Raw genomic sequence first — 16,680 nt, 5'->3', positions numbered from 1 at the left:
TCTCATTCACCAGTACTACAGCCATTGGTAAAAGAGCATCATTTTATGGATTTTAAAAACCTGTGAGACAATTACACAGGGTAAAAATTCCCAGAATAAGATGATAAACAAAAACCTACCTCAGGGTATCAATAAATTTTCTTTGAGTCAAGAAGCCTCTTTAGAGTGCCATCTTGTGTTGAAATCTTACACTAAGGCCTTTTTAGAACAAAGCAGGAAATAGGCAGTAAAAAAATTCAGAAAAACTAAATATAGAAGCTATTTTCTTTAAAATTTGCACTCTGGTACAGATGTCTCTGCTGTCTATAAAATATGAATGGTAAAATACTTTGAAACAATATTTGAAATGTTTGTTGTTTGTATTTAGCTCTAAAATTAAGTACAATCTGAGAATTCTGATATATCTGTACTTATATCGGCAACCTTACATTTTTGGAATGTTTTTCACCCCGCAGAGTTATGATTTAGTCATTATGGACGAAATCTCGGCCTTGCTGAATTCCTGTTGACTTGAATAGGTCTTGGATTTCTCTGGCCTTCAGATATATGTTTCTTAACCACCACAGAAACACAGTAGCATTGATGTTGCAGAAAGAGTACACCGTTTAGGGGCGGGTGTAGAATAAAAGTCATTGAACTATGGAGGAAAGTGTAGCTATGCAAATATATTTAGCCAGACTGGAGTTTAGCCAAAGTGCTGGAGTTAAGTTTTCTTTCTTGTAGAATAGTGCCATGATCTTTCTTATCGTCAGTGCACAGTATAACCTGCTTTTTCGTTTTCTTTTTATGGAAAAGTCGTCTCCAGTTACAACCAGTACTTTAGTGGAACGGACTTGAATCTTTTTATTGTTTACTGGGAGAGCAAGCTGGCTGCAGCGTAGTCTGTCCAGGAGCCAAGAGCTTATCAGAGCTCACCTTGCCCAGCTAGCACTCCATAATGCTTGTTTATTTGACATCTATGCTTCTGGGAATGAAAAAAAATAAAAATAAAGAAAGTCTAAACTGTCAAAGAATGCAGAAAGAGGAAAAGCAGAAAGTAAAATCCAGATAAACAAAGCCAAACAGAGCAAGTGATGTTTCTCACTCAATCTCAGTCTATTCTCCTATCTTTCTGTGTCTTATAGATATAAGGTCTGCTCACCGCTGTAGTCTCTACTCTGTCTTTTGGCAGTGTGTTTCATGTGTCACAAAATACAGTGAGATTGTTCAGAGAGCTTATCTCATTGATTTAACGTGATTGATAGGTTATTAAATAAATGATTCCTGGTCTCTGGCAGTGTGTAAACTCATATAGAGGCTGCTCTTGCTCTTGAATTCCTAAAGGCGACAGAAGCTGCCTTACATCACCTATAAAGATTTCCAGCTCTTTTAAAACCTGAGTCCAGTGTTTGGGCACTGGTCTGCTCAGTTATAATCCACTGCGGTGTCACATGGGTGTAAAAAATAGCCAGGATTCAAAACCTGAGCAGAAGCATTTTTCTTTGAAAATTAGCTATGAAAACAGACACTGCTAAATAGGCTCACAGGCTATGAGGTAAACTGCTTGCAGGCAGCATTCCCTTCTACCCTGCCTCCCCTCTCAGTACCTGCTTCGCTCTGTTTAGCTGAAAGTTAAATCAGAGCAGTTAATGTTCATTTACAAGATTTCTAGACATCTCATTAAAACATGGAGGAAATGTTCTTCACTGAACAAAGCCAGGTGCTTGCAGGTATGCTGAATGTGTTCTGGTAACATGGCATTTAGAGGTCAAATCATGCAGTGAATATTAGTTTTCCTATTACAGATGATTTTATATTTCATAGTAGGAAATAATATTTCTTTCTGATACCAGTAAGGAATTTTCATGCTATCATATTTAGACAAATTAGCCCATTCAGTCTTTCTGCTCTCACCTCAGGTAAAGAGAAGTGCTACCTATGTGCTAAGCTATGATAAAAACAGGTAATTTTCCAAAACTCACTTGTTACCAGCACCTATATCTAACGGCTTAAGGAATAAGATGACAAAAGCAGATTTTGACCTCACCACTAGCCTTGGTGTACATTATTGGTTTCCCAGAAGGAGCGAAGAAAAACAACAAACTAGTGAGACTCACTTTAGGGAATTAGTAGAAATCCCTATCTTTCCTGCAGATATAAGATGAAAGATACAGGAAATATTTTCATTACTCTCTCAGTGCCTAGAGAGGAGGCAACAGCTATCAAAAGTTAGTTTAGTAGTTCAAAAATAAACTCAGTTTCAGATGCTAGGCATTTACTGGGTCAGTGGTTTGACTTCCTTTGAAACCTCAGGACAAAGATGTACATCTTAGTAATTATTTAATTTTAAGGCAATTCCTAAATCAGTGTAAGTTTCTGAGATCCTATACAGTGCCATGATTAAGTATTAATTTTGAATGTTTATTTTGAAATACATTTTTAATGTAAAGGTAAAACCTGTCAATAAAAATTATTAAAATATAATTCTAATTTTTAATTTTAATAAACCATACTTTTTTAATCCACTGTGGACTAATACCAGAAACAGCGAAGTATACACCGTGGCAGAGTAGGCAGATGTGCGTTTAATTTGCCTTTCAGAATAGTCTTGATCATTAATAATGAAAATTTGTTTGAAATCTGAAGCCTGATGAGCCCTGTGTTTTAGTTAATGATAAGTCTGGATAGTTTCACTAATGATGTAATTAAGTGCAGAAATCATACAGATTGGACTCTTAAAATCTTTACATTTTATAATTCTATGGGAGCATGTTCAAGGATAGACATTACAATACTTTTTTTAAAGTTTTATCAATTTTGAATTGAATTGAGCATTCTGTTGTACTATAGGAAACATAAAAGTCTTTAATTCATAAATGTGCTTTAGACCTCTTACAGAGAATGAGAATTTACATAAAGTGTTTAAGTAGCATTGGTAGAAAGTATACAAGCCCCTCATTAGTGCCTGTCTTGCAGTTATCATTTTGATCCTTGTGTGTCGGACTGTAGACAAAACTGAGGTTTCTGGAGCACTTGTTAATTCATCTGAAATCATGGCTAACAGATGTAAGCTATGAAAGGTCTGGAAGAGAGCCTTTCCTACAGTTCAGGATTCTGTTTCAGATGTGATAATGTTATACTTATGCTCCAAATATGACCTGATCTTTATGTAACATGGACTCGTGTTGGAGAATTAGAAACCAATCTTATTTTGTCTTTCCTTACAAATATAGATAAGATATATATCTGAAAATCCATATCTTAAAAAATATGTAATAAACATGGAAAATGTGAAAGCTCCCTTACAAAAAAAACCCTTGACCTACCTATTTTCTTTCTCTTTCTTTCTATCTTTTTCTTTCTATCCTCTCTTCTTTTTCTTTTTCCTTCTATTTCTTTGTCTGTCTGCCTCTGTCTGTCTGTCTTGCTGTTTTCCTGTCTCTTTCTTTTTGCCTCTCTTTGTCTCCCTTTCTCTCTTTCTCTCTCTCTATGTATCTGTCTATCCACATTTTGAATATTATTGCTGCTGCGTTGGATCCTCATCCTTCTAGTGAGTGTACTGAATAGAAAAAGTTCCTCCTGTTGAAAACCTAGTATTATCATGGCTGAAAGTTGAAAACAGAACATAGGTTTAAAGATATATCTTATCTCCACTGCCAGCTCCTTTCATTAGCACAAGTGAGGTGGTCGCTAATAGTTTCACCTTTGCCAATTGTGACGTTTGCTGTAAGTCAGGCTGTGAGCCTTCTCTGAGCTTCTCCTATTAGATCAGGAGATTTTTAGGTGTGTCAGTCGTTGCTGCAGCCTCATTAGTGTCTGTGTGGCATCCCACAGGGTACATGAAAGGGTGGCACATTGCTCTTCTGAGCACAGCTGTGCCACACATTATAAAATAGCAAGATAGATCAACGTTGGCTATGAAAGTTTCAACTAATTAATTGAAAGAATGTCTGGGAAATATTTTAAGTAATGCGTGTGTCCAGAAACCAGAATATGTCATAGCAGTTTGATGATTTGCCTGTGTGCTATTCAGTCACTGCTGTAAGAAGTGGTACTTGCTTTGTCTCATGCAGCAGTTCTGACTGAGCTCTTCACAACAGCTGTAGATGAGTGCTATTGAGCATGCAAAAAATGGGGGTGCTAAGGGAAAACTCAGAAAACCTTATTCTGTTCAAAAAATGCCTTCTGCTTCATCAGTGCCTTCTGCTTTTGAGCATTTGCAGTCTCAGCCTGTTAGCCGCCTGGCTCTTATTTTCTTCTGGCTTTTCCCAGTGGAATAATTATCCTTCTAAATAGTCTTTCAGCACCAATGATCTTCACTTAGCTAACAGTTTTGTGGAAGTCAATGGCTTTACATTTACTTTCTGCCTTCCAGTTCAAAATGAAGTATATTTGAGACTACTGGCTGGTTTTGTTGAATAGGAGTTACAGCCCCACTTTTCAGGTAGCAGAGAACAAAGTTGCACAACTAGTCAGTTCAGGGTGCCGTTCAAGGTAGTGATTGTAACCTGTAAGATTTTGCATGACCTCTCACTGTCTAATAGATAAGGTCCGAGTTCAAACCCATATATTCAAGTGTGTAAATCCTATTTAGACCTGTGTTCTCCCTTTGGAAACAATGTAAGCTAATGGGATCTGATGCAGGTTAAATATTTATGTACCTTTGCGGATATGAGCCTACATCAGTAAAAATGTGTCTGTACATGAAAGTTCTTAGAAACTTCAGTTTGCTGAATATTAAGTGATCTTAAACCAAGATTATTCAGAAATGACATTGGAGCAATGTAACATTTATAAAATGTGTTACTGTTGTTGTTCTTCTTTGTTTACTGTGGCTAGGGGCATTTCTCATATTGATGATGTGAAGTTGGAACAAAAAACTGTTCCTGTCCCAAGGGCTCACATCCTATTACAAGAAAAGAGACACGCAGACACCTTAAAGGAAAACAGGCTGACAGCACGCAAAACAGTAGTAGCAGCATAAGAGTTGCCTTGAGTCCCACAGCTTTACCAAAAACTTTGTGATTTTCTTTAACTTTTGTCTTCTAAAGATATATTGGAGTGGATATATGAAGGCAGGTTATTGAAGCATCTGTATTGCTACAGGGTTTGGGTGTTTTTCCCCATTACATTGGCAGAGCTCAGATGTTTTCATCTAATGCAAAGCTATATATTTGCTCCCGCTTTTAGTGGAAGAGAGCATGTGGAATGCAGACATTGCATAGTGTGTAATTTTGTGCGTATTATCTTTAACCGATGCCACTTCAAACAGGGATTTCATGATTTCTGAAGTTAGACAGAACCTACCATGGAAATGCTTTAAAGTAGCAGTAAATAAAGGAAGATAAATTCAGACTAGATATACCTTCCTTTTTTTAATAGCAATGTTAAAAATAGGAGAAAATTTTCTGGGAATGGTGTGTACTATATTACTTACCTGAATTCTGTAGCAAACTGGGTGGATTCCTGAAATATATGTTGTTGCTCAAATAGAAATTGATTTAGACTAAAAAAAACCAAACAAACAAACACTGGGAAAAGTTGTTTCTCCTGTTTTGAAGGGGATCAGGCAAAGTTAGCATTACATTTCCTCTGGTTTTATAATGTATAAAAAAGTTAGTATGTGAGGTTTTAGTGACTGTTTTGGGAATTCTTGGATGATATGGGGTACCATCTGGAGGTATTTTAAACATACTATCTGAATATGTAAATAAATAACACTAGATTGTAAGCATTTTGGAAATGTAGTGATTCTTCACTCTTTCCGTTTCCTGAAGTGTTATTTTATCAGCATCATCTTGTGAAGTCTTTATTCTAAAAAATTATTCATTAGACATTGAAGTTCATCAAATGCATAAAATTAGAAGAATTTTATAGTTCCTAACTGCAATGTCAGTTCCTCTTCAGAGGTCAACTTTTGGTGTCTTGCTGCTTCTCATACCTACCGTTTTCCAGCTTTAAGATTTTAGCTCCAATATCTATCTGAGACAATAAGTCCTTTCAAATGTCAAACAGAAGTACAATGATCCCTTTACTAAATTCCCCCTTCTGGATACTCCAATGTTTCTGTCATCATAAAACAAAGAAAAAAAAAACCAGAACAGACAGAAAAATTCTGTGTTCCACTTGCCATCTTTAAGTCTCAGAGTAACTTACTTTGCTGAGGTTATAAACAAAATGACAACAGTAAGTATTTTCTAATGCTTCTTTTTTTTATGGCAAGCATGGGTAATTTAGCTATGCTGAATTATTTCTCCATTCCTTGCTCTGGGATGAAAGGGCATCTGTATATGCTGTTGATTATGAAAGTCAAGCTAGTGGTACTGCCATGCTTCCTTGACTACTTAAGCAAATGGTTCGGCCACCTTCTGAATCTGAAAGCCTAAGAATAATGGCAGTAATAAATACTTTTTGTCTACTGCGTGATGACACAGCGAATTGGATCATGTTAGGCTTTGTCTACTGCCTAATGCAACGTAACATAGCAGATAAAATAAATCAAATGGGTGACCCTCTATTAGACTTGAAAGCTGATAGCTCTTGTAAAGCCACTGATGTGAGACTATGTCAAGGCAGTAGATTTCTGATGTTTATTGAAGTCTGGAATCTTTGAAACCCAACAAAGACATGTTTTAAGGGCCATGAAATAAATGACTGCAAATACAGCATTATGCTTATTACTGACAGAGCTGTTTCCTGGAACAGAATTCAACTAAATTTTATGTTTGCTTTGTGTGTTTGATGCATTTTTCATTTCTGCAAGGGCTTTTTAGAGACACTGGCTTGAACTTCAAAGCATACAATTACAAATTCTGTAGCAATTGTCAAGGTAGCTAGACTCAGAACTTCTAGCTATTCTCTGATACCTGTCAGATATAGTTGTAAGTTTCTATGAATTGGGATTTAATATTGTGAACTCAAGGAAATGGTAACCAAAAATATATATTTTAGACTGTTTTCAACACTGTAGTTAAAGTTTCTGTTGTTGGGATCAATTTTAAGGAAGGTTTTAATTTATTTTTCATTCTTGTATTTGTTTCAGCTGTTTGTTCATTTTGAATGCTTATAACAATTCACTTTGTATGATTCATTACCTGAGCCTTTAAAATGTTGATCTGCTAATTAGCTTTCAATAAATAAGCGTGGAGTTGCTGTATTGAGCATATCTAATTAAGAGGCCTATGAAGACATGCCTATTCTCTTTACTTAAAGCTGTATTCTTTTTTGTTTCTGCTTTTCTTTGCTTTATGAAGACAGAGCTCTCAAATCTTACTTAGTTTTCATAACTTTAAATAGGTATTTTTTATTCAAACTTTGTGTTAGCAGTGTGAATTTGACATTTCAAAAAAGAAAGGCAAAAATTGGTTCAAGTGAGGTATATCAATGAGTTTTTCCATATGTAAAAAAGAGTTCACAAATTATATTTATAGAAATAACATGTGACCTTCCCAAATAGGTATTTATTCTATGAAAATATAATGCATTTACCTGAAGTTAACAAATAAATTGTTAAATGAGATAAAAAAACAAATTAAAAGTAGGTTCTTCAAAAATTTTATCTTTTGAATCAGATCTTTTTTTGTGTGTTTTCTTTGGCAGAACAGCAAGCTGTGAAGAATAAACCTGCAGTTATGAAGGGATTGTGCCTGTGTTAGTTTCTAGATTTGTTCACCATTAATTTTAATTATGTAGGTAGTTTTCAGAGTCCGGTAGGACAGTGTTAAGGACATTTGGTTACTGTAACTATAATTTATATGCTGTAAATTGTTTGGATTTCTTTTAAGTTGAGCCTTTATGAGTTCTCAAGAGCTTTTGAGTTTTTATCACCTGTTCTGCAAAATGCTTTTGTAGTGTGTCTTCCTCAATTATTGATATATATTCATAATTTGAAATTAATGTTCCCGTTAATATCTGGAGAAAAGAGTTAAGATAAAATTCGTTTGTGTTTTTGTTGTAGGTATTGCACAATAAAACTAACAACCCTAAACTAGAACAAAAATATAATTAACTTTATTTCTCTGTCTAGCCCACTGTATGTGAACGGGAGCTCTGTGTTTTTGCTTTCCAAACATTAGGAGTGATGAATGAAGCTGCTGATGAAATTGCAACTGGGGCTCAGGTAGAATTATCCAATGCTCATTACATGTCTGATTTTGTATAAATATACTCAGTCTTCTCAATCTCTTCTAGAATTTATTTTGACTTATTTGCCCTGTGTCAGTACTTTTTGGTAAGTATTATTTATTTGTCCACTCTTGTATGTATAGCTGTAACTACACTGTTTAAGCCTGGCATTTTCAAAAGGAACTAATGAGGTGCTTCTATTGTTTTCCTTCTATGTAATTAGAGTAGCCCTGTTTTCTTATTTAGTTGTATTCAGTTAGGTCACCTGGGCTGTCAATAAAGGCAACCATTGTCTTTTGGAGATAATTCCCATTTTATTTTCACCTAATGAGCCATTACTACTCTCATGCAATTAGTAAGCTACTTCCTGTTCTTGGTGTTGGGATAGAGCTATCCCCTGAGCATCTGCTGTTTTGATCATTAAATAACAGTGGGAAGGTCCTTATTGATGTTGCTACCTAAGTTTCTCCTCTCTTGTCAAGGATCAGGAATTTAATATGAGCTTGCTTCCGACTCTAAATTCGGTTATTAATCAGAGGTTTTTAACTGTGCTGCCGAATCACCATTTAACTGTAGATTAAAATAGCCACAGAGTTTCAGTAAATTCAAGGAACAGTGGCCTTTAGAAATCTTATGGATAAGTACACTCCTCTCTAATTTCCTAAGCATATGTTCCTCATTAGGCACTTAGGTATGTAGTAAGCAATATGTTTTTCAAAAGAGCAGATATTCAGTTCATTTAACTGGTGAGTCTAGCCATTGGAAATAAACTACTCAGCCAAGTGCCTGAATGTCACTGATGGGCACATCCACAGGGGAAGAAACTTGCAGCAGCATACATCAGCTTCTTGACTTGAGAATATAACCATGGGATCTGAGGTCTGATGTCAGAAGACAGTTGGATGGCTTGGATATGAGTTGGATGGATATGAGTTTTATTTGCAACATCTCACGCGCCAAGCATAGGGATACCTTTGCCAGCCTATAAGAAATGTAGAGAGATACGTGCTGATGAAACACCATCTCCTCTCCAGTCTAATATCCCCTAAAGACCTGAGTTATGCATGCTGTGGAGCTAGATTTTTACTTTCTGAACGTAGGCACTTGCATGGTCATTTAGGTACAGAAAAATAGCTCTCACTCCTCTTTTTCAATGAAACTGAAAGGAGAGATAGTCCTGATTTGGACTCATGCTGTTTTATGCAGATCTCTCTGCTGCAGAGGTATGCATAGCTAGTTCTAGGAATGCTGTATTGAGATGTGGCACTTCTACATCTGCAGAGCTTTGCTGAGCAGTACTGAAATTATTACAACCTTAATGGTGGTTAAAGGAATTCGATAAGAGGTTTTATCGATTGTGTTGTTGAACCTACATGACTAAATTTTGGTAACTCTCACTCCATTGATCTCACCCAGCTCACTACATCTGATCTTACTGGGTTTCCTTTCTTGTCTGCAGAAAGAATTCAACGTTTTTAGGGACTGATTCATCTGAGGTATTTTTGACATGAATCACAGTATAACCATCAACATCTATGGTTATTTTCTCCATTGATTATAAAGGGAACCTAAGCTAACTAGCTGAGATGTAGGTGTTTACACTGTGAATATCTACATTTCTCCAGAAGAATCTTCCCCTAAGTCTCCAAACCATTTTATGTAGCTAAGAAGCCTAAATATAGGCTCCCAGTATTGGAAATCACATCCTGTTTTTTCGACTGTGCTTTTCCTAAAGCTAGTTTTAGAAAACTAGCTTAAAAATTAGCTAAAACTAGCTAAAGCTAGTTTTCTAAGGTATACATCTCTACTTTGTCACTCCCAATATTCTGATGGCTCTTTCTTAATAATTAGAGACTGCGCTTTTGAAAACTTTTCAGTTTAAATTCACCTTGTCTTATTTCAATCACTTACCCAGAATGCCTGAAAGTTAAGTGCCTGATTTGTTGATAGTTGAGACTCCCTCTAGAGAATCTCTTAAGAGAGGTAAGCACTACCTGAAAGATTGATGTCGTAAGAGAGAATTGTCCTCAGAAGATGTCTATTTTTTCCTCCTTGAAAATATTTAAATCCTAATTTAGCTACTTAAATGTCCTCTGTTAAATAAGAGAAGTTCAGGCCCAGCTATAAGGACATTTACTAGATCCACAGACCTTCCTATTAACGAAGGAACACATAAACAAGTTTGTATTGTAATGTTTGCATTATGCTTATCTCCCAGTTTAAGCTGCTGAGTTCCATCAGCTCAAAACAATGATCTCAGGGGAAATCAGGGGTTTAATTAAGCCTAATCTATTTGTCTTTCCCCCATGAAAGAGTAATATACTGGTATGATGGTGAGAAATGATATAAAGGTCAACATTTGTTTTAAAGGAAGACTTTGGGATGATGTTCTTATAACAACTGTGCCAATTTTAAGACAAAGTTCCACCATGTAAGTCATAAAGCAAGATAACTTTGGGTCACTGCGTTATAAGATTTAGGAACTCGTACAGCCTTTTCCTAGTAGTGTTTTACAGCTGGAAGCTAAGAAGTGCTTCGGAGAAGTATGAGTATGAACTTGGGCCCACTTTCATGAGAATACATTTCCCAGTTTACCCAGTTGCAGGCTTGGTTGCCTGACCTGGCTGTGTAAACAGACTCCTAGTCTCCTTTGCAAATACTAGTGCAGAGGCCCTATTTTGGGATGGTCGTCACACTTGTAGGTATTACAAACTGGAGAGAAATCAGAGCACTGTGGAGGAAGGAATGATTACTCAAATAACTTCATTTTTCAATATATGTGAGATACTGAGTAACTGGAACTAGCAGAATATTTTTAAACAGATGGAGAAAATTGTCCATTCATGCTAAAGGAGCAGAGGAGGAGAATGGCAACAGTATGACTCACTGCAGCGCAATTCCTTTTCACTTTCATTACATGATTCATGTTTTCATTCTGCTTGTCTAAAGGACCTTCTCTTTTATTTCCTTCAAGTGATCAGATATAATAACAGAGATGTAATAACTTTTAGAACAGCTTGAACTGTGAGTTGAGATCTGATCTATCTGGGATTGTGGGAGGAACCAGGGGTGCCTACTAACTACAGCTCATCTCAGCTTTTTGTTCCTTTCATGGAAAAGTCCATTTTCACAGAGAAATGTGTTCAAAAGTCACAGCGGAGTCAGGAGAGAACGGAGCCAATTTACAACTACATTTTTATGTAGCAACTTTGGATTTCATTATGAGCTGGATTTAGGTTTCATAGCTGCCATAAAACTACCTTCTTTCTGTTTTGTGATTGCTATAGTCTATTTTTAAGCTCTCAGTTATGAATTTTGGTGCAATTATACTTAAATGTTTCACTGTGTGTTGTGTGCATCTACATGCACATATGTGCATACTTGCATGTGTGCGCATTACACACACAGTCTTATGATGATATATTGGAAATCAACGCATATTCAAAACCGTGTCATAAATCCGTGCAAAAGAAGGGAAGAGGATCTCTCAGTGTGAGCCATGCAAATGACTATTAAATCACTGCACGATTCTGGCTCTTGCAGAAGCAATGTTTACTGTTGTTTGCACAATTATCTTCAGAAGAACAGTAGTCAGTGGTACAGATTCACCAACCTCATCCTCTCCTCCTTTTTCTCCTCCCTATGAAATGTTCTTTGCTGGTATCTAGCACAAAGATCCAACACGGAGCCATTTTTTTAGAGGATGAATTTAATCCAGGAATTATCACACGTACACAAGAGAAAGCAGGATTGTAGACAATGTATTTAACATGGGAATACTTTTAGGACCAAATATTGGTCAGACTTAAGCTTCAGGGCCAAACCCAAAGCCTGTTGAGGACAATTTCAGTCCTAATTGTGTGCCGTGAATAAAACAGTTTGGATATAATAGGTAATAATGAAATACCATATTACTATAATGTATAAAATGAAAAGCAGACTGCATGATACAATATGAAAGTACATATACTGAATAAATCTTTTTCTTTATCCTCAGGTAGTTGATCTGTTAGTATCCATGTGCCGGTCTGCGTTAGAGTCACCTAGAAAAGTTGTCATTTTTGAGCCATATCCTTCTGTAGTTGATCCTAATGATCCTCAGATGCTGGCCTTTAATCCCAGGGTGAGTAGTTATATTTCAGTATGTTGTAGCTTGATTTTAGTCATGTGTTAGATTTCAAAGCAAAGCCTTCTTCTCCAGATGTCTTTTTACTATTAGAGATGCAGCTCTAGAGCTATGTGGCTCTGCTTTCAGAACTCTGCAGTATTTTAAATTGTCTGTGAGAAGGTAAATAAACTGTAAGTTATATTGAAGCCAAGAGCTCCTTCTTTCAGGGTACAAATCCAAGATGAAATTTTTTTTATTTTTGGTGTCCTGTCAATATATGCTTTGAACGTCAAGAAAAAGATGGCCTTTGAGAAGTGTAGGCCATGTAGACCAGGGGGATTTCCAATCCATCTTTTATATTCTTAAACTGTTTATTGGTACCATCTCATTTTCACTTTGTAAATAATTATGTCCTTAATTTATCAGATGCTGGGTATGCAATGGAGTGTTGTACAAGCATCAAAGTTGAAGCAAAGAACTAAGTTTGCAGTACTTGCTCCTTGGACTGCAAAAGCTGCTTCACAGGGAAGCCTTAGGGAAGCCGTGAACTATTATATTCCACTTGAGCTGTTCTCAAGGGCATAAATAAGAACTTTGGGCTGCCTTCTTTGGGATACACATTAGTAGTTTGGAAAGAAGGCCGGTTAGCGGTGGTTCTTCTTCAGAGAAAGTGGCAAGTGTATTCTGTAGAGCACGGGATGGAAGGATTGTTGAGGAGGTGCCAGGAAAGGGGTGGGCGAGGAGACAGCTCGTCCAGCGGTTGGGGTAAAGTGTAGGTATGAAGCTGAACAGGGAACAAGAATGAGGGTAGCACCAGCAGAGCTGCGGAGAGAGCCTGCAGCTGGCAGGGCCCTCACTACCCCCAGCCCCTTGCCACCATTGTGAGGTGAAAGCCCACAAGTGCCAAAGTTGGCATGACCCGCAGGCAGGAAGTAGTGAAGCTCCTGAGGCTGATGTGAAACATGGGGGTCACGAAGCACACGCTCTTAAGCTCATCTGCTTGGAAAAGGTGGAGCCCTCTGGTAGCAGTTCCCAGGCAGGAGACAGGCACGAGTCGAGGGAGGCAGGGTGGCAACTGAGGCTGACTCAGAGGTGGATGGCCGATCATGCTACTCAGCATGGTACCGAGTCTGTGGAGTAGCAAACTATGTTACTAGCGGTGCGCGTATCTCTGATGTTTTACAGAGCTATTAGCAGAGTAAACACATCTGCTTATTTAGCATTTTATTTAACATCTATTTGTTCACTGCATCATTTAACATAATAGCATATTACTTAAATAACTGGCAGAGCCTATGTTTAGCTACAAATATTTGTTTAAAAAGTGAGCTAATTTTTGAAGTGATCACTTTGTTGCATGTTGGAGGTTCTAGTGAAATTCAAACAAAAAACATAATTCTTTTTTTCCTGGAGCTGTCGTGGACTACGAACAAGAGTCTATGTCTGAGATGGAAGGAAGCTATTGGTTAGAAAAATTTGAAAGGATTGGTTTGCTGAACATTGATTCTAAATGTGGTTTTGTACACACTCAAAGAACTGAGGTTTTTGTATAGCCAAAGACCCAGAATATTATTTTAATTTATTTGCTTATTTTATATTACATCAGAAGAAGAATTATGACCGAGTCATGAAAGCATTGGATAGTATCACTTCTATTAGAGAGATGACACAGGTGAGCATTAAAATCTTTACATAACTTAATAGCTATTTCTAGAACTAGGTAGGTGTTTACATTGTTGCCTATGGGGGAGAGGGGAATGCAACTGTATCATCTCTTTCCTATAGAGCTGTAAGGATATTAAAATTCATGTTAAAAATAAAAAACCTACAGTATCCATAACAGCAGTGCAATAAAAGTGATGAAATAGAACTCAGGTCTTGTGGAGTTTCAATTAAGAGATAATACTAGCAGAATCAAACAGTGCAACAAAATAATGGCCAGTTGCTGCATTTCTGAAAATATCAAGGCCAAACTGAGTCTTTTATTTCCAAAGCAGAAGAAATTGATGTTATGGCAGTGTTCTGAGGTGATAACTGATAACTTTATTTCTATTATAATGAGCCATTTGGTCAGTAAAGTGTGGTGGGAGGCTGGAGACTCAGGTCTCTTGAGATTACTACCATATGATTTTCCAATATTCACAGTGGGACAGAATGTAATAGCCATACTTAGTTTATGTAATATTTCGTTTTCCAAACAGCCCACCTGATTATAACTGATTTCCTCTGACTCAGCATGAGCCATAATACCTCTATCCTATGCACCATGCTATGTAGGCAAAAACTTATATAACTCTTATTCTGTTTGTATTTGTATAATACTTTGCGATACTGGAATAAGGAAGCAGGTGTTTGGAGAACATTAACATAAGCTGAAAGCAAACATTGAGGTGTTTTTGTAAGCTCATATAACATCTTTTAATGATAAAGATTCAGATATTGTTGTTATCTAAAGAATATCTTTTAAACATAAAAATAACAATAATTATTGAACTGAAGAGTTTCAAAGGGACACTTTGCATGGTGATTGAAATAAAGAAAAGATTTCAAAGGGAATATAAGCTGATTAAGCATGTTACTTTACCAGTTTGTACCATGAAGCAGTTAAAACTATGGGGGTGAATTAACCTAGGGTTTTTTGAGAGACTTAATTTTCTGAAGTTCCAGTCCAATTTCTTAATGCAAGAGCCAAACATAAGTAGAGGTCTTCTGCTGTTCTCACTGAGATCAACAATGTTTGCTATAGTATATTCATTTTGATGCTAATTATATGCTTATTATTTTACTCTAGGGAAAATAATTGCTATATTAATTCTTGTTGTTGTCAAAACACGCTTATAACTGTACAAGGCTAAATGTCAGTAAATCTGTGATTTAAGCCCAAAAATGAGTCCCATGTATTCATTTTAATAGATGAAGTCATGGGCAATGTAACATACGAAATGTAACCTTTTTATTTCAGCTAGCAATAAAGAGCATAATTACTGTTTTCTAGGCACCTTACTTGGAAATAAAGAAGCAGATGGATAAACAGGACCCGCTTGCGCATCCTCTTCTACAATGGTATAAAATTGACCCACATGAAATGATAATTATAAAAGTACCAAACTGAATGAGTAATTACTTCCCAGTTTAATTTTGTTTAAGCTCACCCTAAGAATCACTGTCAGGGCTGACATTTGCAAGTGCATTTGTTTCTGGACTGTTTCTGAACCTCATCTGGGTCCCCTGAAGACATTGGAAAGCCTCCAGCTGATTTGTATGGCCTCACATCTGATTTTCTAGTCAAAATTTGGTCTACTTTGATCAAATAGGTTCAAATGCCAGCAGCCGAGTTCTTTGTGACAGGCATTCTGCAATGTTTTTAAGAAGAAAGTTCTGATTTGTTATCATATCTAATACATCTAACTATTTCTTATTTTAGGGTTATTTCTAGTAATAGATCACATATTGTGAAGCTACCAGTGAATAGGGTAAGTGTCTGTGGGTTCCTTTTCCTGTTCTTTCTTATTTTATCATTTCTTATGGCTTGTTTTAGCATTTTAGGTGGGATTCACAGGGCCAAATGTAGGTGTCTACATTCAAACTAGTCATCTATGTTCCATTAATAGACAGTGGAAAGAAATAGGCAGTTTTAGGTCATGAGTCATAGAATCATGTTATGAATACCTAAAATAGGTCAAAGGAATCGTGCTCTGAAAGACCCTGTTTAAGGTGAGTAGCTCAAATGCAAGTTCTACCTTGTAGTCATCTGAGAGTGGTGAGAAGAACCTCACTTTGGTTTTTGTTACCATACAGAATATTGGATACAGGATTGTGTAAAAAGCAATGCACATATGAACATGACATGTGCCTAGAGATTGAAATGTGAGAATGCTGTAAAAAAGAATATGGCTCTGGAATTTTAGAGGGATGATGTTGAGATTCATTTCTGGTTATGTGTTCCTCTCATCCTTTGATTAAGGGTGTAGTAATCTGCAGCCTTTCAAATCTGAGCTTTAATTCAAAGCTAGCTCTCATCAAAATTCCGTGATGAAATTGTTCAGTTTAATTATTTTACTAGAATCATTTCAGGCTGAAATCTGTTTCAGAAACTTATATATGTTCGTAAGCCCTGAAGTATTTTTACTGTTTGATTTGGAATAAAAACTATGGTAACGAGACTGATTTCAACTTAGTTCACATAGGTATTTTGATGCCGTAATATATTGTGTGAAACAGCATGATATTTTAAGAACTGCCATTCTGGAAATACAATGTTTTTGTGTTAATCAACTTCTTTTCACTCATGCACTGTTGTATTTTACAGCAACTAAAGTTTATGCACACTCCCCACCAGTTCCTTCTTCTCAGTAGTCCACCAGCCAAAGAATCCAATTTCCGAGCTGCTAAAAATCTCTATGGAAGTACCTTTGCATTTCAGTGAGTACATATATTTATATTAATCAAAGGTTACCAAAATGCCAAAG

At 36.5% G+C, this 16,680-nt stretch overlaps 1 protein-coding gene across 3 annotated transcripts in view; it reads left to right on the top strand.

Annotated features, from left to right (window-relative positions):
- The window catches only part of LOC138060890 (protein mono-ADP-ribosyltransferase PARP8), a 121,028-nt gene that overhangs the window by 89,986 nt on the left and 14,362 nt on the right, over positions 1–16,680 (top strand). For all 3 annotated transcript variants that reach the window (XM_068924659.1, XM_068924658.1, XM_068924660.1), the window contains 6 exons: positions 8,006–8,098; positions 12,101–12,226; positions 13,818–13,883; positions 15,207–15,274; positions 15,636–15,684; positions 16,521–16,633. In XM_068924659.1, the coding sequence (XP_068780760.1) occupies positions 8,006–8,098; positions 12,101–12,226; positions 13,818–13,883; positions 15,207–15,274; positions 15,636–15,684; positions 16,521–16,633 (515 nt within the window). The remainder of the gene's footprint in view (positions 1–8,005; positions 8,099–12,100; positions 12,227–13,817; positions 13,884–15,206; positions 15,275–15,635; positions 15,685–16,520; positions 16,634–16,680) is intronic.

This window comes from Struthio camelus, chromosome W (assembly GCF_040807025.1).
Source record: "Struthio camelus isolate bStrCam1 chromosome W, bStrCam1.hap1, whole genome shotgun sequence".
In the NCBI taxonomy this organism is placed as follows: Eukaryota; Metazoa; Chordata; class Aves; order Struthioniformes; family Struthionidae; genus Struthio; species Struthio camelus.
Note: the sequence above shows the minus strand (reverse complement) of the source record. Positions and strands in the feature narration are given on the sequence as shown.